A 21,611-nucleotide genomic window follows, 5' to 3' on the forward strand; every position below is an offset into this window, starting at 1 on the left:
GTGGGAGCTGTACCTCCTTTCCAAGGAGGAGAATTTTGCTCTCACTTTGGCAGTGTAAATTGAAATCTGGAGGGAGGGGGGGGGGGAGGGGGGTGTTGTTGTTTTGTTTGTGTATAGCCTTTTCTGCATGTTTTTAATCGAATTGGTGTCACCTAAATCACATTATTCATCAAATTGGCCAGAGCACCCCAAAGGAACTGTTGGGCAGCACGAGTCAAGGGCAGTTCCTGTCCCTTGGGTGCCAAATTTGAGAATTGTGAGAGAGTTGTAGCAATGAGCTGTTCAGGAGACAAGGCTGGTGAGGTACCACAGGAAAATATTTTTATTTACAGCCACAACATCCTGCATGTTTCCAAGCAGGGCAGTTACAAGCTGCTCTCAGGTGGGTTAATGAAACAGAAACCAACACTTTGTGTTGAAAACAGACATTTTTATCACAAACCATGAACTATTTAACACCTCAAAGACATCAACCAAGGCCAGATTTCCATGCTCTAAGACAGAAGAGATCCTTGAATATACAAAAACCACCAGTCACAGAGCTGCAATATTATTATTAATACAGAAAATAATATTGGAATTTAACAATCCACCTAGAGACAATATCAAGGGAAAAAAATGAACTGAGAATATCCTGGCATGCTTTCTAATCTGAAAATAACAAACTACTCTTTAAAATTATGTGCTTGGGAATAAATAATTTATTAATCTTGTTTAGCAGTAAGTGCATCTATTGCTTTGCTTTTATCCACGAATGCAACCTCAGTAAAAGCCTCAATTCATGGCTTCTGCTTCTGTATTTTAAAACAGTTGGTGTTATTTAAGTTATTAGTACAGTCGTGGAATGAAAAAAGAAATAGGTTGTGAAATAATGTTGTGACTACAAGGAAGCTTTTGTTAATATTGCAAAGAAAAAATAAACCCACAACTCTGGAAGAACAAGACAGCTTTGATCATCTGAAAAATCAAAAATATCCTTTTGGAACAGGTACCCTGGTAATGATATGCACAGTGTTCACTCACCCAGGCCCCTCTGTTGGCTAATACATTGTAATTAAAGCACTCTGGTACAAGTTTTTGACAGCTGTGTTGGCAGGGCTGTGCATTTTCTTCTGTGTGAAACTCCTCTGAAAGAAGGCATTTCCATGCAGTTTGGGATTTGAAAAGCAATTCTCCACAGAACAATGTTATTTCATGTTTTCCTTCCAATTTGGGGTGAAAATATTGTCAAAATATTGAGACTGTGCTCAGAGTTAATGAGGGAGAAGGTTGTTCCCTGTTTGTTTGTTTGTTTATTTATTATTCTTCCTCCAGCTGCAATTCTGAGGCTTCCCAGTGATTTTCTATTTGTAGGAGGCACCACCTGTCCCTTCCTTCCCAAAAATGGTCCAGGAGGGAGATGCCATAGGAGATTCCCACCCAGTTTCCCTGCTGGGGTCACTGGGACTGTTCAGGGTAAATCCACTGCAGGGTCCCACTGATGTTCCTCTCTGCTCACAGCCTGCCCTGGTCCCTTCTGCCCCACACTTGTACAAAGGGCTGGAATCTTGTTTTTTCCCTAATGCTCACCCAGTGGCAGATTTCCAGAGACCAGGGCTTTACCCAGCTCAGTGCTGTGAATTCAGAGTTGCTTCCTCACTGAGTCTTAGGAGGAAGATGTTGTTAGGTGCAGTAACTTTGAGACTGATCATTAAAAAGTCCCTAAAATACTAATTTTCCTTAAGCTTCAGCTGCAATTTCTAAAATTTGAAACATAACCAATACATACACTTAAATTTTTAGTAGAGCTTTACTTTGAACTGCACATTTCTTCATAATCCTTTCAGGTTTGTGTTGAAAAGCAATGAGGGACTTCTTGGAGGAGCATAATCCACACCAAGGAGGGAGGGACCATCTTCCAGCTGATCATTTCCTCCTGTTTCCTCCTCTCTTCACATGCAGGTTGTTTCCCGGAGCTGTCCCACAGCACCACACTCTATATCCCTGTTTTGAGGTGGCTGGGCTTGGTTGGGCTTTGGCAGAAGCTCTTCTGGCTTTTGTTGCTGCTTTTTTAACCTGGACAAGGAACTCACAGGAGATTTGTTGCATCTCAGGAGTGCCAGAAAGCACCTGTAAAACTGTCACACAAAGAGAACAGCAAATCAGCAGGAATTTAATTAGTCTCAGGTTTTTCTGGAACAACATGGGTGTGATAATATTTTCTATTGGAGGTTGAAATGTTTTGTAGAAAATAAACATGTCACTGTGCCAGAAGACCTTGACCTCAGCATGAGGAGTACAGAGGGGACAGAGACATAAACAAAATTCTGGGACAGGTTGCAGGGCTGTGAGACCTGTCCTGCGCTCTCGTTGATTACAAATGTGGCTGACTTTGTGACAGTGCAGAGAGTAGCAGGGACTGAGTTCTCTCCAGCTGCTTTCAGGTCTGTAGGGTCCTGTCACCTGGCTGAGCTGATGAAAACCCTGCTGTGGCATGGAGATTTTGGGCAGCTGACAATCACTCCTGCAGTCAGGTCATGGACATATCCCATTGATAAAAGTGTGGAATGGATTGAACTAATTGAATTACCAATGAAACTCATGCTGGCTGCTCTGATTTGAGTTTGACCAGGGAAAAGATGAGAACTTGGTTTAAGCTCTCAGAAGAGCTTAGCTCCATAACTGGAGGGGTTTTTTCTGCTGTATGGCAAAATATTCTGTGTATCTGAGAGCAGAGGGAATGTGTTAAGAAGGAAAGTGCCTGTACCTGAAAAAATAGGAATTTTAGGTGATGTGGATTTTGTGCATGGCCTCCCTAAAGCTGCAGGGTCAAATGCTGATAAATGATCTCTCTACACTCAAGAACCCAAAACAACATTGCTGGTAATTCTTTGTACAACAAGCTCTGACAGCTCTTGTTACCAACAGCCAAATGAAAAAATCATGCTGGTTTTTCATCAGCAGCCTTGCTTGCTGGGGAAAAGGGCTTTTAAAAAGTTTTACACAATTTTTGCATCAGCTGAAGTTCCTTTTTTACAATGAGAAGCTGCATTTCCTCAGGATTAAAAGCTTACTTTGTAATAATCATACATTTTTCATCAGCCGCTCACCACTGAGCACTGAAATATTAAGCAGCTTCAAAACTCGTGGGGAGTACTGTCTGTTTTCTAGTTTTTGCTTTGCCCCCTCCTCTCAGGTCAAGCTCATGTGGCTCTTCCCAGGCACCTTTCTGCAGCTGTTTAATCCCCAGAAAATTCTGTTACAGCTTGAGAGTCTCTTCAATCTGTTTAACCTTCACCTTGTCCCTGCCTGGATGTGTTTCCTCCATGTAAATGTTATTTTATCTGGGCTGTTCTCAGATTTTATCCAGCCTGATTAGAGATTTCTGAGCATTTCCCAAAGCAGGAGGGGGGCCTGGAAATAGAATTGTTTTAGGAATAGCACAGAATTAGAGGGCAATGACAGCTGTGTGAGGTGTCAAGGCATCTCCTTTAGATTTCCACAGCCTCAGAAATGCTGTTGGTGTTGAATGAGGTTTTCTGGATGACCAGCACCCCCTGTTTTCACCTGCCTGCCACTCGTGGATGGCTGCAGCATCTTCTGGTCTGAGATTCTCCCCTGAGTGCAGAGAAACCCAGACCACTGACTTCTTACTCTGCCCTGAGCATAGAATCCTGAGCACTGGTTGCTGCTAAAAGGCTAACAGAGCAATGGAAACCAAGTGTAATTTAAAAAAAAATCCCAAATCAAAAACACCAAAAAACCCCCCACATACAAAATGAAGCATGTATGGAGCATTAGGAGTAAAAATTTATGGTGAACTTCAGGAGTCCAACATGGATAAACCCAGTTTTATTTGTGCCAGCAAGCTATTTAGTAAAAAAAGATTAATTTAGAATTGCCTGTAGAAAACTCCTCTGCACAGTCTGTGTTGTTTTGGAGTGCTCTTTCCAGCCCATGCACACATTATGATCAGCCTGTGATTTCTGAACTGCCTCTCTGGATTTAAGCAGGGCTGGATGTGTTTGGGGTGAGTCAGAGTTACCCTTTGTGTGTTGGTGTGCTTGGGGCTTTTCCTCTGGCAGGGGATGGGAACAGCTCTCCAGTGATCCAGGTGGTTTCATGGGAGAGTTTATTCAAAAGTTGATAGTAAAGGAGGAGGGAAAGAAGGGCTGCTATCACAGGGAAGATGTCAGGGAATTCTGCAGAAAAAGGATGTCAGGGAATTCTGCACCCCCCTGAGCTGTTTGTGGCGGTGAGTGGAGCTGATGGATGCTGTGGAGATGATGGATGGTGCCATGGAAACTTTCACTCCCTGGGAATTTCTCATGCCCCAGTAAAAACATCCACAGCTAATTTAAGCCAGGCTTAAATCAATCTTTTATCATCATCATTTGTTTTCAAGAGGGACTGAGCAATTTACTGTCTGTGCTTCCTAAAAACTTCCAAAAATCATTTCAGGTGGAGGACTCAGAGAAACAAATGATCCACCTGCTACAATCCCAGCAAGGCAAAGGTGATTTCAATGTCCCTGAGCACATGGGCTGATGGAGCTGGAGCTGGCTGAGGGTTTGGAAGGGCTCTGATGCACTCTGTTTTCCTCTGTAGATCCCTGCTCATCTTCACTTTTGTTCTCTGTGCAAGGGGCTGTCTATGTGCTGTCCCCTGCCCCAGCTCCTGTGGCAGTGCTTCAGGCAGATCCTCACTGCTCGTGGCTCCACCAGATCTCAGGAGGAAGAGCAGGACCAAAGAGTGCCTGGAGGATTTGAGGGGGTTAAAAGAGTAGATCAGGGAGGGGAGAGTTACTGTGGGCCATGTGCTGTGCTGTGAGCTCTCAGCAGGAGCTCACATCTCACAGCACTGCTCATATCTGGGCCACCTCAGACAATTCCTGGTGCTTTCACTCTTGCCAGAACACAGGTTTCTTCTCTTTTTGTCAAATTGTGCATTGGAAAGGAGGGACTAATCATGTGCTATGTGCATATGTGAGGAGTTGGTCATCCAATTTCCAAAAGCACAGATTCTTCCAATAGATTTGCTCCTTGGAGCCCTTTTTCAGAGCTTCCCTCTCAAGGATTTGAGTGATGTTTCTCTATCTCTCCTTGCTATTTTTTCTGTCCTTGCATACACTGACTCCAATAAGGAATGAAGGAGAGGGTTTCACTGACCTGTTTGTTCAGAAACACGTAGATGATGGGGTTGTAGACAGTGCTGCTCTTGGCCAGGATGGCTGGGATGATGCTGGCTGCAGGGGTGATGAGCCCAGGCTGCCCAAAGGTGGCAATGAGTGCCACAGCTGCATAGGGCAGCCAGCAGAGGAGGAAGCACAGCACCATCACCAGCACCATGAGCAGGATGCGCTGCTCCCGGCCCCGGCCCGGCCCCCGCTGGATGCTGCTCACCTGGGGGACAGAGCACAGCTGAGGCAGCAGCACTGCTGGAGATGGAGCTGGGGTCTTGGTTATGGTACAGGGAGTGACCAAAAGTGTGTATTCTATCACCATCTGTCAAAAAGCAGGTAAAGCAAGGATTTCCTGATCTCCTGGCACATATTATCTGCTAATGGGCCATCTTTAAACCAGCTGGGCAATCATCTTTATCTTCCCACAGTCCATCCTCCCTCCAGGAGATATCTCCTGTTCATGGCCATTGAGTCCCAGTGCATGACTGATAAAATTACATCATCCCATGGGAGATGCTCCAGCCAGGGGAGGAGCCAAGCCTTTCCTACCTAGATAAAAACTGAGATTTTGGACACCAAGGTACCTTCTTTCCACCGGATTCCAGAGGAAAGCCAGACCTTTCCACATCATCCCTGGACCTTCAGAGGAAACTGCACCTTCTCCAGGAGCACTGCTCCAGCTGAACCACATCTGCCACTGCAGGAGGATGCAGCCACCATTGAATGGGGCTGCTGCCACCACCCTGACTGACTGATGGGTGTCAGCTTGGATTCTGACTCTGGCAGTGTTTTGGGATTTTTCTTTGTAATACTGTATTTCTATTTGAATTTTCCCAGTAAAGAACTGTTATTCCTAATTCCCCTATCTTTGCCTGAGAGCCCCTTAATTTCAAAATTATAATAATATTGGGGGTGGGGTTTACACTGTCTGTTTCAAGAAGGGCTCCTGCCTTTCTTGGCAGACACCTGTCCTTCAAACCAAGACAGCTGGGGACAGTGATGGTGCCTGGGAGCTTCTGGGGTGGCTGCACTAAGGGCAGGGCTGGCAGTGTCACTTGAGCTGCTCTGGCTGGAGAGGAGCTGCCCCATGGGCAGGGCTGGTGTGGTGTGTGCTCAGAGTGTGTCCCTGACAGTGATGCCTTCCTTGGACTCCCTAAAAACAGAGGCCAGACAAAACTAAGGGAATTAAAAGCAGCTATATTTATTGAAGGGCCTTCAGGTACATTTCAGGCAGACAAAATCTCCCCAGGGGTTACACCCAAAAATGGAGGTCAGGTCACAGGTTTTCACACTTTTATAAGTTTGGTCCATTTGCACATAGGAGGTTAATCTTCCAATTACAGCTTCAGGTAATGGAGTCATTTACCCCAAGTTTGCTTCCCCCAACTCACTTTTGTTTCCATCTTTCAGGGCCTGAGACAGTGAGGTGTCCTTGATTCCCAGCCTGGAGAAGAATTGCTTTGTCTGATCAAAATGGGAAAGCAGCAGCTCACAGTATGGAGTTCAGAGTTATACACTAAAGAATTGCAGGATTACAGATGCAGGAAAAATAAAAAAGCTAATGTCCTAAGGCATCAGCAGGACCAGCAAAGTGCTCTTCACCAACACACCTCCTCCAGCTTACTGCAAACCCAGTTTACCCCAGGAGTACCCTGGGCAGGACAGGGAACATGCCCTGGTGTGACAGCAGCTCCCAGAGCCCTGCCTGAGCCCTGCCAGGGGAAATCCCCAGCAAGGGTGAAATGCCCTGTACCCACAGGGGAAATGAATAACAGGGGCTGAGGGAACTTCCTTCCCTGAACCCATGGCAATTCAGGTGATTTACAGCAGGCTGCTCCCCTGAGCTCTGGGCTCTCACTGTAAGTAAATCAACATAAACACTGCTGGCCTGTGCCTCACCTTTGTTTCCTGGTTTTCAGTGTGTTTTGAAAAGCAGACCTTTCAGTGACTGCTGTGTAATGCCTGCCCTGAGAAGTGCTGCAGCAAGCACGAGGAACTAATTACTGCAATAAATTTTGTGGGGAATCCATCGGGATGTTTTTGAGAGCTGGAAGTCACCTTGAGACTAATTTAAAAATCTTACCAAAACTGTTCAAAAATAGAGCATATCTGTAATTGCCTGCTGAGGGGACTCAAATACCAAGTACTTTATTAATATCTTGTTAATGTGCAAATGAAATATTTTATGACACTTGTCTGTGATTTAAAAGGAAAAAAAAAGTGGCACTTGCCACTAGGCAAATAAAGTTGTTAATCAAAATATTTCCATTAGTGAGAAGTGAATATTTCACTCAGAGCCACCCACAGGCATCAGTAGCTCAGATTTATTCACAGACATCTCAGACAGAAAGCTCACATTTATCTTCTTACATTGTATCTCATGGAGCTGGTAAGAATTTTGTATGGATGTGTAGATCTTTGTATTGTGTAAGGATTTTGTAGGGCACATTCCCTGTGTGTGGATTATTTTTATACCCTGCCTTAGTAAAAAGCTTCACTCAGGCTGTGTGATGAATCCAAACAGCTGGGCTGGGGTAGAAACAAGGGTGGAGACAAGAGAGGGGCTGCATTTTAAATTGTGTGTGCTTGGTTTCTGAGGCTCCTGGTGAGAGGCACTGGAAGGCATCAGCACCAGCTGCAGGGTTCTGTGTCCCCACACAAACCCAGCTCCTCTGAGCCTTCCTGAGACCCTCCTGTCCACCCCCAAGGTGGGTGGTGGGTTGCATGTGGAGCACCTCAAGGGAGCTCCTTTTGATTCTGTTGATTTCCATCAGTTTCAGAAAAGAAACCCAAACAACCTCTTCCTTCAGGTGAGGCCAGAGAGGACAAATGTTTTACTGATGTCTTCTAGATGGAAACCAGGCTGGAGTGAAGCTGGACATAGGAGGAGGGATTTCCCACTGAATATCCTGGAGCAGGGCTGGGGGCACAGGGAGCTGTGGAATTCTTGCTCCCCACATCTCTGCAAATCCTGCTGCAGGCTGACACAGGGAGCAGCAGCTGCTTTGGGCCACTGCCTTAATTTTAAAGCCAGTGGGGACTTCTGCTGCTGCATGCTCCACCTGGGCAGTGCTCCCTTCTCAGGTGAACTTACCAGGCATCGCCCTCTTGACTTTTGAAGGGTTTTATCCTTTCCTTAAAAAAGAGAAGAGCTTGCATTTTTCAGATTGCTGATACCAGGAAATGGCTTCACAGTAAGCAAGGAAAGGTTTCAATTTCCTTGCCAGCAGCAGGAAATCATTATTTTCATCCTATGAGGCAAGTGTGTTTGAATATCCTTCCACTTCTGTAACTCTCCTTGAAGCATTTTTGCTTTCAACTACAAGGCTCCCCTGGTCAGTCAAGGAAACCTGAGATACTCATATTTGGCACACATGCAGAAAACTTCTGCAAAACTAAATCAAACCCAGCAACCTTGAAATGCTGCTGCAGGCCATCACAGATGGGGGCTTGGCTGTACCCAGTAACTTGGGCTGTGCCTGGCATCAGATCCCCCTCTGGAGGTGGACAGAGCAAAGAGCTGTGTGAAAATGACACTGAAGAGTGCTGCTGTGGCCTTTTAGCTTAATTCTGTCTTGAGAACTCCCAGGAAAGCCAAGAGCAAGGTCTGGGCCATCTTGCCTTTGTTTCTGGCCCATGGAATTGGAAATTCAGCTCAGGCTGTTCCTGACTCAGGGCTAACAGCAGCAAACAGCTAACACTGCAGGAGTTTAGCACAGGGGTGCCCTGAGCTGCTGTCCACTGTCCTTTACTTCTGCTTTGGTCAAAAATCTAAACTTCAATCTGCTGTGCAAGAAATTTGTTTTTAAAATCACACTGTTCCAGTAGGTTTTGGTACAGAAAACAGCCATGAAAAATGTGCTTTTATAGCCTTCGTACCTTCCTCACTGAAAATTGAGTTTCTATTTCTTCTAAAATGATGTTTTAGTTTCCTATAATTTATTTTGCCTCTGTATCATGCCTTCTATGTGTGGAATATGTGGCTCAGTGTACTGAGTTAGCAGGACTGGGGAGCTGGAAGCCCTGGCCCCATCTCTCTTTCTTCTCTTGCTTCCCATGGGTGTTGATTTTTTACTGGCTAAGTTTCTTGGTGTTTTCTCCTGCAGTGAAGCACCTCAAGGTGGTGATTCAACCTGCAGAAGTGATTAATTTGCCTTTTTAAAATTTCACTGACCACAGTTGGGATTGTACACAGCCCTCCTCCCAGTGTAGGAGCAGAAATGCTCACAGATAGTGTTTGTGGGGTGAGGCATGGGATGTCACAGGCAGAAGGACATGGATGAGTGGCTAATGCAACAAACAATCAGGACAGGTTTAAATAGAGGTCACTGTGGGCACAGCAAATCCCTGGTTGATATTGCTGACCCTGTGCAGAAAGAACAGAGTCATCACTTTGCTAGGAAAGTAAAAAATGTGTTTTCAGCACTGGGTATGGAAATTGCTCAGCCCCATCCAGGCCTGAGAGCACAGCTGGGAAATTCAGCCATGTGAAGAACTCCTGAATCTCCAGGGTTATCTGAGTCCCAGCTGAGTGAATCTGCTTTCTCTTGTCTTTTTGTGAAACCACCATGCTCTTTAGAGCCTGGAGAATTGACAGCAACACTCATGGGGCTAAGAGGATGGTGCCTCAGAAATGCCAGGATAAGGGAGACAAATGGAAGAATAACTCAACCAAAGGGTGCTGAACATGCCAGCTGAGCCCTGTGAGCAAAGCAGAGCCCAAAGGGGCAGCACAGGCACTCCTGGGCTGAGGCAGCAGCTGAGCACCCTCAGGCATTCCTGCCCTGCTCATCAGGAGCCCAGGAGCTGTGGAATCAGACCCACTCAGGTATGCTCTGCCCTGGAGGATTCATGGCTGGGGTTGCTTGAATATGCACTGAGGAACCAGCCTGTAATCTTATGGAGATGCAATTAAACTGCACAGATTGAATCCATCTGATGTATTCTGAAGAGGATGTGAGGATTCCTCGTGGTCCCTGTCCATCAGCACATGCCCAGCTTCTAAGAATTGATAAATGTAGGGAGCTAAATTGGATGCTTCAGGGGAAACCCTCAACTCTTTGGGGTTGGAATTAGATGATCTTTAAGTTCCCTTCAAACCTAATCCGTTCTATGGTTCTATGATTACTGAGAATTTCCTTGAAGTTCTGAAACAGTGGGCAGTCACTCAGTGCTGGCTTAATAGTATTTAATGATCTGTCCTAATACTAATTAAAAGAAGTTTTGGAGAGGAAATAAATGGCTGACACTCACATAGAGAAATGTTGCAAGAACAAGTTTGATTTTATTTTTAAGGAAGATTTTTCTAACCCTCCTAGCAGTCAAACCTTTGAGTTATGCTTAAAAGCCTCTAAGCACAATCATAAAAACCAGAAACTGGTTACCTGCATCCATAGTGAAGCACTGGCTTTCTTAAAAGTCCCACCCATCCAGTGCCCTGCCATGAGAATGACAGTGGGGAAAGCAATTTCTGTTCTCTGTGATAGATATATAATTGTTTTCTGCATGCTTTGGGGGACATGGGGGAATGTGAGGTGGGAGTGATGTTTTGTAAAAGATGTGAAATGGAAAGGGTTTTTCAGTCCTCTGAAAGTCACAGAAAATGCAGCAGAGCTTCCTGCTCTAATAGCCCCAGCTGCACACCCAGCAAAGCTGAGCTGGTGGGGAGGGAGGAGAGGGAAAATGATTTAAAATAGTGGCATTAGTTTCAATAATAATTCCCAGAATTATTCTCGAGGCTGGGAATCCTTCCTGAGGATTTCCAGGGCAGGAGCAAGGCTGTCTGGGCTGTGGAGAGCCTTGCACTTTCCTTCCACAACCACAGCATCCTTGATTCTTGGTTTCCTGCCTGGGACTAAGTGTGGTTTTATGGAAAATGGAGCACCTTGTGCACAGGAAGGAGTAAAACATCTGCAAGAAATTGCTTTTGCCTCCAGCTGCTGAATGATTTCAACCAACATTCCATCCTTCTGTTGCAGAAGGTGCTGGGCTGAGGGAGCAGGGTCTCAGTCTAGTTTCACTGAGGCTTCTGGGCTGCCCTGTGCCACTCCTTGCCCAAGCAGAGATCCAAGAGCAGGTGTCTGTGACCTGCACAGCTGAGAGATGCCCCCCTCTCTTCTGAGGAAGGCATGGAAATCCTCAGCCACATCACTATACCTGTGTCACTCAAGCTAGACAGCAGCCCACATGAATTATTGATTTCTCTAGTTTAACATCTTCTTTCCCCCTACCTTTTTCCTGTGCTGTTTTACCTTTTTCTCCCTCAGCTATTGACACAGTTTGGGTTGCCCTGAGCATGTCCTTGCTTTTGGAATGCTGTGGAGACCTCACCTCACTTGGCTGTACCAGGGAGAGGGAACCAGATGACAAAGGTGACCATTCATGAGGTGCAAAACCTGCTCCAATTCCCACTGATTCTTATGCCTCAGCTTCAAACCTAAATACAGGGTGTGTTTGTATACTTTAATGAGGTGAGTTTGCACCAAAATATCCCAAGTTTTCCTGCTTGTACAAGGAGGACACCCACTGGTTTGGTGGGTCTGAAAAAATCTTGTGACAGGCTCTGCTCCTGGTGCTGCCCAGCACTAAGAGCTGGGTGAAGATTTGCCCCTGCAGATCATCTTTCCTTTTCCTGTAAATGAGGGCTGTGGAAAAATCTCCTGTGGTAAGTGAGAGAATAAGACTGTTACAGTGGAAATTTGGCTAGGAGCCCTTGGAGCTGGTTATGAGCAAAGGAAGGTGGTCCCAGGCTGGCAGGGGATCACACAGCCCATGCAGGGATCATCTGCTGTTTCCAGCATTAACACAGACCTCTGCTTGCATGGAGGTGAGAGGAGGGAGAGAAGAAATCCATTCCCATTTGCTGTGCTGTGCTGATGCCTTTCAGCTCTGCAGCAATAATTTTTCTCATTTCTGAGAGGGCTTGGAAGGTGCTAAAGAAGTCAGTCAGGGTCTTGCAAAGGAGGAGCTCTCTGGCTCAGATATCCTTTGAAGTGCTCACAGCATCCTCTCACACCCACCTCTGTCCTCTCAAGGGTGAACCACATGATATGAGATCAAAATTTAAATGTCAATTCAGTCCCTCTTGCTATTATAAACAAGGAAGGCTGTAAGGAGAGGTCTTAAAGAGGTTAATTTTTAAATTGAAATATTAAAATAATTCATCCTGGTGGTTGTTTCAAAGGTTGGAGCACCAAGTTGTGGGCATGCTGTTTCCAAGTGTGGCCTCATTCCTCTCAGTCCCTGAGTTCTCTGTAACACAGCCAGGGTGCTCCCAGGCTTGGGGACTTCCTGAGCAGGGATGTCCTTTGGAGTTAGGAATCTGCACAGCCCACCTGTCAGTGAGAATGGTTATTAAAACACCTCAGCTCACACTGGTTTGGCTCCCCACTTCTGCACCTTGCACTGATCCTTTAATCAGTAATGACTGTGGTGTGTGTGTTCTCCTCAGTGGTGCCTGTGGTACACAACTGTGGGATATTGATGAAAGCCAAGGAAAGGAGCAGCTTGGATTTCCTCAGGCTGCTCAAGGAAAACATAAGAGAAAGAATTATAATAATGATTATGCACCTGCAGGGTGTGTGACAGATGTGATGTTTTGGTGAAAGCATGTTTGCAAGGGTTGTCACCTTCCTTGCACCAATGAAATCACTTCTGACCTTGCTACCACGATCTAGTCTATATAAGTGTGGTTTGTTTCTTTAATAAATGGGCTTTTTATTTCTCTTCTGCATGAAGGAAGTCTTGTTGCTATATTCTTTTCTTGGTTCACCTAGCCCAATGGAGTGCCAGGAGGGCCAGGAAGGAAGGGATGTGTTCTCTGGGAGGGCAGTGGGGCTCAGCCTGCAGGACTCAGCTGCTCCCTGCTGCCCTAAGGGACAGAGCTCAGCAAGGCTCTGCTTCCCTCACTGCCTGTGCTCGGATACTGCTGAGGTTTGGAAGCACCTGCAGAAAAATATTTGTGCTACAGGAGGAAAAAAATATGGCAGCTGCTTTGTTTTCAGCTAGAAAAATCCTTAATGGGTTCATCAGCTCAGTGACTGCTGTGGGACAAATGATGCTGTGCACACCCAGCACGAGGTACCTCCCCTGCAGCTCTCTGGAGAGCTGAGGACAGGCAGTGTCCCTCCAGGCAGATCCTCCAGGGAATCATAGGATCCAAAGGGGGGAAGTGTTGCCCATTGTTCAGAGCCAGCAGCTGGGCTCTGACCCTCCTTGCTTTGTATTCACATGATGCCTTAGGATTTTAGCTTTTATATTTTTCATATATTTGTAATCCTGCAATTCTTTAGTGGATAACTCTGAGCTCCACACACAGTGTGAGCTGCTGCTTTCCCATTTTGGTCAGACAAAGCAATTCCTCTCCAGGCTGGGAATCAAGGACACCTCACTGTCTCAGGCCCTGAGAGATTGAAACGAAAGTGAGTTGGGGAGCAAACTTGGGGTAAATGACTTCATTACCTGAAGCTGTAATTGGAATATTAACCTCCTATGTGCAAATGGACCAAACTTATAAAAGTGTGAAAACCTGTGACCTGACCTCCATTTTTGGGTGTACCCCCTGGAGGGATTTTGTCTGCCTGAAATGTACTTGAAGGCCCTTCAATAAATATAGCTGCTGTTAGTTCCCTTAGTTTTGTCTGGCCTCTGTTTTTAGGGAGTTCCAACAAGGAATCACAGGTAGGTATCAGATCTTCCACTGCCACAGCAGAAGGATTCCCTCCTGCAGCTCCAAAGAGCCACAGCTGGGATGAGGAACCATGCAGAGCATCTGGAATGGGCAGAGCTCCTGCTGCTGTCTGAGTGGGGAAATACAGGAACATCCCTCTGCATTTTCACTGGGATTGAACTCTACTGAAGCCAAGAAAGCCAATTCCTTGGTTATCCCTTTTCCATCACTGACCTGCATGGTTTCTGCAGCTCTTCTGGGCTCAGCTGCCTCAAGATTGATTTTCTCTTCCCAAATTTGAGGTGTTCCAGTGCTGAAGCTGTCATGATTTCTACCTTTGAGAATGTCTCTGTCTCACATGCCCAGCTCAGCCTCAGTTTAGGGTGGCTATTCATACTGTCAAATTAATGCTGAAGGACCAGTGTGATCACCCTTTCCCCTTCCTGCCAGTGGAAGGGAATTGCTGGCAAACAAAGCTGCTCTCCCCCAGTTTCTCCTGCCCAAAACTCCTGTACAAAGCTTTAGAAACTGCTGGACTTGCTAATTGACATAATGAAAATAACATGCAACACCTCCAATGCCTCCTTGCTGCACTTTTTTCTTTTTCATAGCACTTGAGGGTCCAAGGGGGGCAGAGGGTTGGTTGAAACCATGACCAAGTGTTGGCTTTTCCTGCCTTGCCTGTGATTACTGCTCAAGGTAGATTTACCCTGGTATGACTCAACCCAGGGCAGGAGTCTGTGCAGAAAAGCAGAATATTGAGCCTTGCACTGGTCTGCTTGGATGAACACTGGTCAATAGTCTGAAGGCAGGCCCTCAGATCATAGGAGAGCAAGTTGTCTGTGAATTAAAGGGAAATAAACCCCAAGCACACTGTAATACAGTGACAGGAAAGCTTGGATTGATTATATTTGCATTGTGACAAGCCATGTGAGAGGACTCAGCCAAGCTTGTCAATGACTCTAACTAATGACTTTCTAACCCCTGTGCTCACAAAATGATCTATCTGTTTCCAGCAAGCATTACAAGGCTGCATGTGCTGGCTGCAGCTCCAAACCCTGGTAGCAGAATGGTTGTCTGCTGCAGCATTCATGGATTTTGCCTGTGTGTTGCTTTCAGTGAGCTGGCTTTTCCAGCTGGGATCTGGATCATGTTTGCCCGGGGGGTTTGCCCAGGGGGTTTGCCCAGGCAGCCACCTGGGGCTGTGCAAAGTGCTGAAAAGCAGGAGGGGCCAGGGAGATTCTTGATTCTTCAGCTCGGGGTGAAGCCAGTGCTGGCCACGAGGCTGGTACCAGAAGAAATTCTAAACTACTGGTTTTTGGCAGCCCATTGATTGTTTGCATGGCCAAAGCTGTCCTTGGGGGTCCACATGCACAATTCCTGCTGGCTGGGGGGGTTTTGCAGGAGTTACTGACACAACCAAGCTTTTCAAGCCAGCCTTGAAAGGTTTTGGAGGAGGATGAGTGCAGCCTCCCTGCACATCCCAGAGGGTTTGTCTTGCTGCAAGCAGCCCTGACCAGGTCACCCTGACAGCCTCTGCCCCTCTGAGGCTGCCAGGGCAGTGGCTCTGCAGAGGAAGAGGCAGATTTGCTGTTCTGCTTCTCACAGCTTGCTCAGCCTGGCTGCCAGCTGCCTCCCAGGCTCTGCTTCACTTCTGTCACTTCCAAACCTTTGTGAATTCTGTCATTCCCCCAAAGTTATCTGAGCTGAGGGATTACAGCTTCTGTGCTGTGGGATGGGGCATGGATGCTGGGAACTCCTCTGGAGCTGCACACTCAGCTGTAGGGGCAGCTCTCCAGGCTCTGCTAACAAAACCAAGGCATCCAAAGCATCCCTGCTCCCTGCAGCAGCCCCCAGCTGGCAGATTTCTGCCTTTCAAGAATGGGGCTGGACATGGGGGCACAGCCACTCCTGCCATCCTCTGGGGGCTGTGGGGGAGCCAGGGGAGCAGAGATGAATCCCTGACCCAGCTGTCTGCAGGGCACACCTGCATCCTGCTCCTCCTTCCTTTCTTTTTGCCTCTGCCTGGACCCTGCAGAGTCCTTCACAGGAGAGCTATGAAACCTGTATCAAAGCAGAAAGACTTGTCAGAAATCAGATAATTAAAGCTCAATGTGACTGGAAACCTGGATAACCCTCATTTTCTAATGGTTGTTTTCATAATTCAGATTTCTTGTGGACAGTGTGCTGTAATGCATCCCAGCTCCTGTGCTGTGCATTTTAAATGGCTCAGAGCAAACCCTTTCCTGCCAGCCTCAAACAAGACACAGGAGGAAAAACAGATCTGCTCTTAGTGGTGAAAATTTTCTTCAAGTTTAAGGAAACGGTGACCTTGAAACAATCCAGTGGGAATGGGAGCCTGGACTGATTTCCAGGAGTTGAAGCATCCCTGCACAACTCCTGTGATGGCAATCAAGCCAGAAAACAGAGCAGAAAAATACAAATGTCAAGCAAAAAGATAGTTTTTCATGCCTGGCTGAAACCCAACACCCTGATCTCTCAGCACAGTTTTACTCCTGTAAGTGGTGCAGAAAATCTCAGTTACAGGCAGGAGCTGAAAGCAGCATCAAAGGCTTACAGTGTTGCCGATAATTTAGGATTCACTAAAAGCACAAACAATTTGAAAAGAAAAAAAAAGATAAATTGTTCAATTTATTAAATATTAAGCTGTCATGTGAAGCTCATTTTGTCCATTTTTTTTTTCTTTCCCTATTTTACACACCAGGGATTTTGCTGCTTCTGCACCTTGCTGCCCTGGGGGGGGTCCTGGGCAGCAGCTGGGAGCAGCCTGGGTCAGGAATGGGCATGGCACTGGGGATGGGAGGGAGGAGCGAGGCTCTTGCAGGCAGGACCTGCTCCAGCCCCAGCTGCTGTGAATACTCTGCACCAAGCAGCACCTCTAAAACAGCATTTTTAGCTTTAAAAAATGGAAAACACTGAAATCCACCTCTTGCCTGCACTCAGGAGACCAGTCCATGGTGGGGCAGGACAAGCAGCTGCTCCCAGCAAAGGGTGACCAATCTCATCAAGGTAGGTAAATCTTTCCTAGTTTTAATTAGGGTATTTAATATGGTGAAGTGTCTAGAGTGCTCTGACAAACTTCCCTCATCTGTGAATCTGCCACTGGAACCTCTGATGCCTTAGGATTTTAGCTTTTATATTTTTCAAATCCTGTAGTGCTTTAGGGTATAACTCTAAAACTCCACAGCCTGCCAGCTGCTGCTCTCCCATTTTATTCAGACAAAACAATCCTTCTAGGTCTGAAAGTCAAGGACACCTCACAGTCTCAGGGCGCAAAAGATACAAACAAAAGTGAATTGGGGGGAAGTAGACTGGGGGTAAATGCCTTCATTACCTGAAGCTGTAAATAGAGGATTAACCCCTGATATGTAAATGAACCAAACTCATATCTGTCTGAAAAACTCCTGAGCATTGTCCATTTTGGGTGTAGCCTCTGAGGCTTCTGACTGCCCCAGGTGTATTTATTGAAGGCCTTTAATAAATCCCCACTTTATTCTCTTAACCCTGTCCAGCCTCTGCTCTAGGGAGCCACCCCAACATCACCTCCTGCACACACCTGAGCAGGACTTTTGAAGCCCTGGCAGACTGGAGCCTGTCCCCAGGACAGTCACAGGAGAGGTTTCCAGGGCTGGCAGCACATCAGAGAGCAGAGGAGTCCTAGAGGTGGCAGATGGTGACCATGGCCTGTGCCTAGTTTGGGGTCACAGCCAAAAGGCAGCTGAGCAATGGACTCACCTGTCTGACAGCACAGAGCAGCTTCCCATAGGAATAGACAATGATGGCAAAGGGGATTACAAGGCAAAATATGAAAAGACAGATGATGTAGGAGGCATTGTTGGCATCCTTGGAATGCCAGTTCACAGAGCAGGTTATCCCTGGCCCTTCTGGCCCATAGCTGCTCCAGCCAAAAAGTGGAGGAAGGGTCCAGAGCAAGGAGTATGTCCAGGACAGGATGATGCCAGCCCATGTTTTCCTGTAGTTGGTGGTGTCAGGCTCTGCTGTTCTGGTCATGGTGCAGTAACGCTCATACGAAAGCACAGCCAGGGAGATGAGGGAGATGATGCCTGTATCAAACCAGACACTTGTATCAGCAAAAAAATGATATTAATGGTTTTGCTCTGTGTCCCCCAAAAATATTTCAAGCTATGGATGAGAATGAGGGCACTGGCTTTGCAAACAAGGTGGGCAAGGACTGGAGGTGTCCCCCCAAGAACAAGAGGTGCTGAGAGCCTGACTCCACTCACCAAAAGCTGGGGGTGCTTAAACATGAGCCCAGCCAAACCCAGTCAGTTATAAACGTTATTCAATATTTATTCAAGTGTTATCAATAATTAAGCACAACTGTCTGAATGGATATGTGTGTGTGTGAGACCTGCAGCAAAATCCTGGCTCCTCTGTCAGATTTGGTTCTTTCTGCACCTTTAAAATTTCAGTTTAATATCCAGATTTGCCCAGAGTGTGGGGCTGATCCGGTGCTCCTTGTCCAGCTCTGAAGTGCAGCCTTCTGAACCCTTCTTGGGAAAGTGCAGCCCCACAGGTTTTTCAGATGGATTTCATTCTCTGCATAATGAAGGGCTGTAGATTTATCCCATGTCCTGAAGCCCCCTGTGCCAGCATCCCCATGTGCCCTCTCAGGGGGCCAGGCAGCAAAGAGCCTTTGCAGAGACAGTTATGGGTCTCCTGCAATTGGGGTACTGCCAGCAGACACCAAAGGGACAATAAAACCACCAGCAGCAAATCAAAGTCTTCTTTTACATGCAGAAATGCTGGAGGGGAGGTGATTTCTAAAGCTGGTATAAGAGTTTTCAATTTCCCTCCACACAGTGCATTTCCATTCCAGGCTGCATTGTGGAAGCCATGCTGGCAGGTACCAGGGGATACTGCAGGATGCTGACACACTCTTGCTAAACCTCCCTGGCCAGGTGAAGGTTTTACAGGCACAAATTTGGCTTGTTACCCTGCATAACTTCATGAGGGGATGAGATGGCAGCAAGCACACAAACTGCAGCTGCTGCAAGTGTCTCTTTAGGGTGTGCATAAGCAGTGTCAGTGTCTGTGTGGCTGGGTGAAGGCTGGATGCCAGGCTAAGCTGTGCTCCTGGGGCTGTTCAGGTCTGTACTGATGGGTAGAGGGAAGCCCTGCTGGTAAAGCCTCGTTCCATGTGAATGCTGACAGGGTGAGAGCCCCACAGCTATATGCCAGTGTCTGCAGTGTACAGCAGTCTGGGAGAGAGTTCAGCACCGGGAAGCCTGAAGACACGAGCTATTGTTATGTATAACATGATATTGTTATGTATAACACGATATTGTTATGTATAACACAATATTGTACCTGCTGTGCCTCTGAGTGCCCGGCTGGCAGGTGAGGACACACGTGGTGAAAGGCACAGGTACACAGGGCTGCTCTTTCCTGCAGTGCTGTCCTGCCCAGGGCTGCCCATTCTCGCAGTGGGATGTGGGGTCAGGGCTGGAAGCCACCAGAATTCCGGGAGATCGCGGCTGTGCAGGCTGTGGCACTCAGGGACTGGATTTGGTCCTGTGCCTGGCAGTGCTGCCTTAGCAATGGAACTCCATGAGCTTAAAGGTCCTTTCTAACCTAAGCGAGGCTGATTCTACGCTCCGTTTTCGTCCCTTAAACTTTGTAGAGCTCTTCTTTCCGCAGCCGCTGGAAACGCGCTGTGGAGCCCGAATGAGGACTCACACTTGGGTCTGCCTGGGGGCTCCTGGGCTTTCCCAGCAAACAGCCACTGAGGCTGGGAGGTTTTCAGCGCAGCCCTGTGACCCTGGCCGGAGCAGAGTGCCGGGTGTCCCCTGTCCAGGCACAGCCAGAGTTCATCGCGCCCGCCGCTCTCGCCCCTTCCCCGGACACGCTCCCAGCGGGGCTGTGGGGCTGTGCTCTGGGGCTGTGCTGTGGGGCTGTGCTCTGGGGCTGTGCTGTGCTGTGCTCTGGGGCTGTGCTGTGCTGTGCTCTGGGGCTGTGCTGTGCTCCGTGGCTGTGCTGTGGGGCTGTGCTGTGCTCTGGGGCTGTGCTGTGCTCTGGGGCTCTGGGGCTGTGCTGTGGGGCTGTGCTGTGCTGTGCTCTGGGGCTGTGTTGTGCTCTGGGGCTCTGGGGCTATGCTGTGCTCTGGGGCTGTGCTCTGGGGCTGTGGGGCTGTGCTATGGGGCTGTGCTGTGGGGCTGTGCTGTGGGGCTGTGCTGTGGGGTTGTGCTGTGGGGCTGTGCTGTGCTGTGCTGTGGGGCTGTGCTGTGCTCTGGGGCTGTGCTGTGGAGCTGTGCTCTGGGGCTCTGGGGCTGTGCTGTGCTCTGGGGCTGTGGGGCTGTGGGGCTGTGCTCTGGGGCTGTGCTGGGGCTGTGGTACTGCTCGTGCCCTCCGCTGCCCTCCCCGGCGCTGCCTGAGCTGTCCCGTCTCGTTCTCTACTCGAAGCTCCCGAGGTTGTCCCGTTCCGTTCCGTTCCCTCCCGGATATTCCAAGGCTGTCCCGTCCCCTCCGTGTAGCTGTCCCGTCCCATTCCCTCCTGTTCCCTCCCGGGTCTGTCCCATCCCATTCCCTTCTGGATCTCCCGGCTCTGTCCAGTCTCCTCCCGGGTTTCTCGGTCTGTCCCGCCTCCTCCCGGGTCTCCCAGGTCTGTCCCGTCTCCTCCCGGGTCTGCCAGGTCTGTCCCGTCTCGCCCCCTCCGGTTCCCTCCCGGGTTTATCCCGTCTCGTCCTCTCCCGGATCTCCCCAGGCTGTCCCGTCCCGTTCCCTCCCGGATCTCCCCAGGCTGTCCCGTCCCGTTCCCTCCCGGCTCTATCCCGTTCTCTCCCGGGCTCACACGCACCCTGCTCTCCGCGGTGCTCCCTCCCCGCGTTCCCTCCCGGCCCGGGCGGGTCCCACTCACCGCAGAGGGCGGTGGCGAATCCGTGCCAGGCGCAGGCGGCCCCGGGAGCGGCGCTGGCCCCCGCGGCCAGCCCGAGCGGCGTGCCCAGCGCGCAGCCCAGCAGGTCGCTGAGAGCGATGTTGAGCAGCAGCAGGTTGATGGGCGAGCGCAGCGCCGGGAAGCGCCAGAAGAGCAGCAGCACCAGCAGGTTGCTGCAGAAGCCCAGGCTGCCCAGGGCGCCCAGGCACACGGCGGCCGCCAGCCTCCCCCCGGGGCTCAGGCAGCGCTCGGGCTCGTCCCGGCCATCCCCGCAGGCGGCAGCGGCAGCGGGGGCTCGCATCCCGGAGCTGGGTCCGCCCGGCACCGCGGGCACAGCGGCACAGGCTCCGCGCTCCGCCCCGCCCCGCTCCCCCCGCGCTTGGCACCGAGCGCAGGTGAGCGGCACCCCCGGAGGGTCCCGGAGCCCGCACGGGCTCGGGCAGGGCTGCGGCAGCTCGCTGTGCAGCTGAGGGTATCGGTAAATCCGGAGCAGAACCGCTGCGCCCCAGGGATGTGCGAGGCTCAGCTCGGCCGGCAGAGCTCTCGGAGTGATGTTGAGGAGAGCACGGGCTGACCCAGCTTTGCCAGAGAGCAGGAAAGGTGAAGCTTGAGCTGCCGAACAGCTACGGAGTAAAGGATTTCATTCCAGTCGTATCCCACCCTTCTGTAAGGAGAACACTCCCAGACATTTTCATGTTTTGTTGTGCTGACCTAGAGGGGGAAAAACACCCCCGCTCTTCTACTCACAAGGGAATTTATCTCTGTGTTTGCAAATAAAAAGTGAATTTGTCCAATTTCCTGCAGCTGGGTTGCTATGAGCAGTTAGTACTGGAGAGTGTGAAGCCTGATACCGCTCCTCTTTTTGT

General features: G+C 48.8%; 1 protein-coding gene and 1 long non-coding RNA gene across 2 annotated transcripts in view; both read right to left on the reverse strand.

The window, feature by feature from the left end:
• The window catches only part of LOC306806575, a 222,926-nt gene that overhangs the window by 110,412 nt on the left and 90,903 nt on the right, over nucleotides 1-21,611 (reverse strand). The window lies entirely within an intron of this gene.
• LOC306806733 (parapinopsin-like) lies at nucleotides 300-21,078 on the reverse strand. The gene is made up of 4 exons (XM_079315744.1): nucleotides 20,728-21,078; nucleotides 17,586-17,914; nucleotides 5,148-5,381; nucleotides 300-2,117 (listed from the first exon to the last, which is right to left on the reverse strand). Exons 1-4 carry the CDS (start codon nucleotides 21,044-21,046, stop codon nucleotides 1,932-1,934), a joined length of 1,068 nt encoding a protein of 355 aa, XP_079171870.1. The 5' UTR covers nucleotides 21,047-21,078; the 3' UTR covers nucleotides 300-1,931.

Source organism: Erithacus rubecula (genome assembly GCF_903797595.1).
Source record: "Erithacus rubecula genome assembly, chromosome: 11".
In the NCBI taxonomy this organism is placed as follows: Eukaryota; Metazoa; Chordata; class Aves; order Passeriformes; family Muscicapidae; genus Erithacus; species Erithacus rubecula.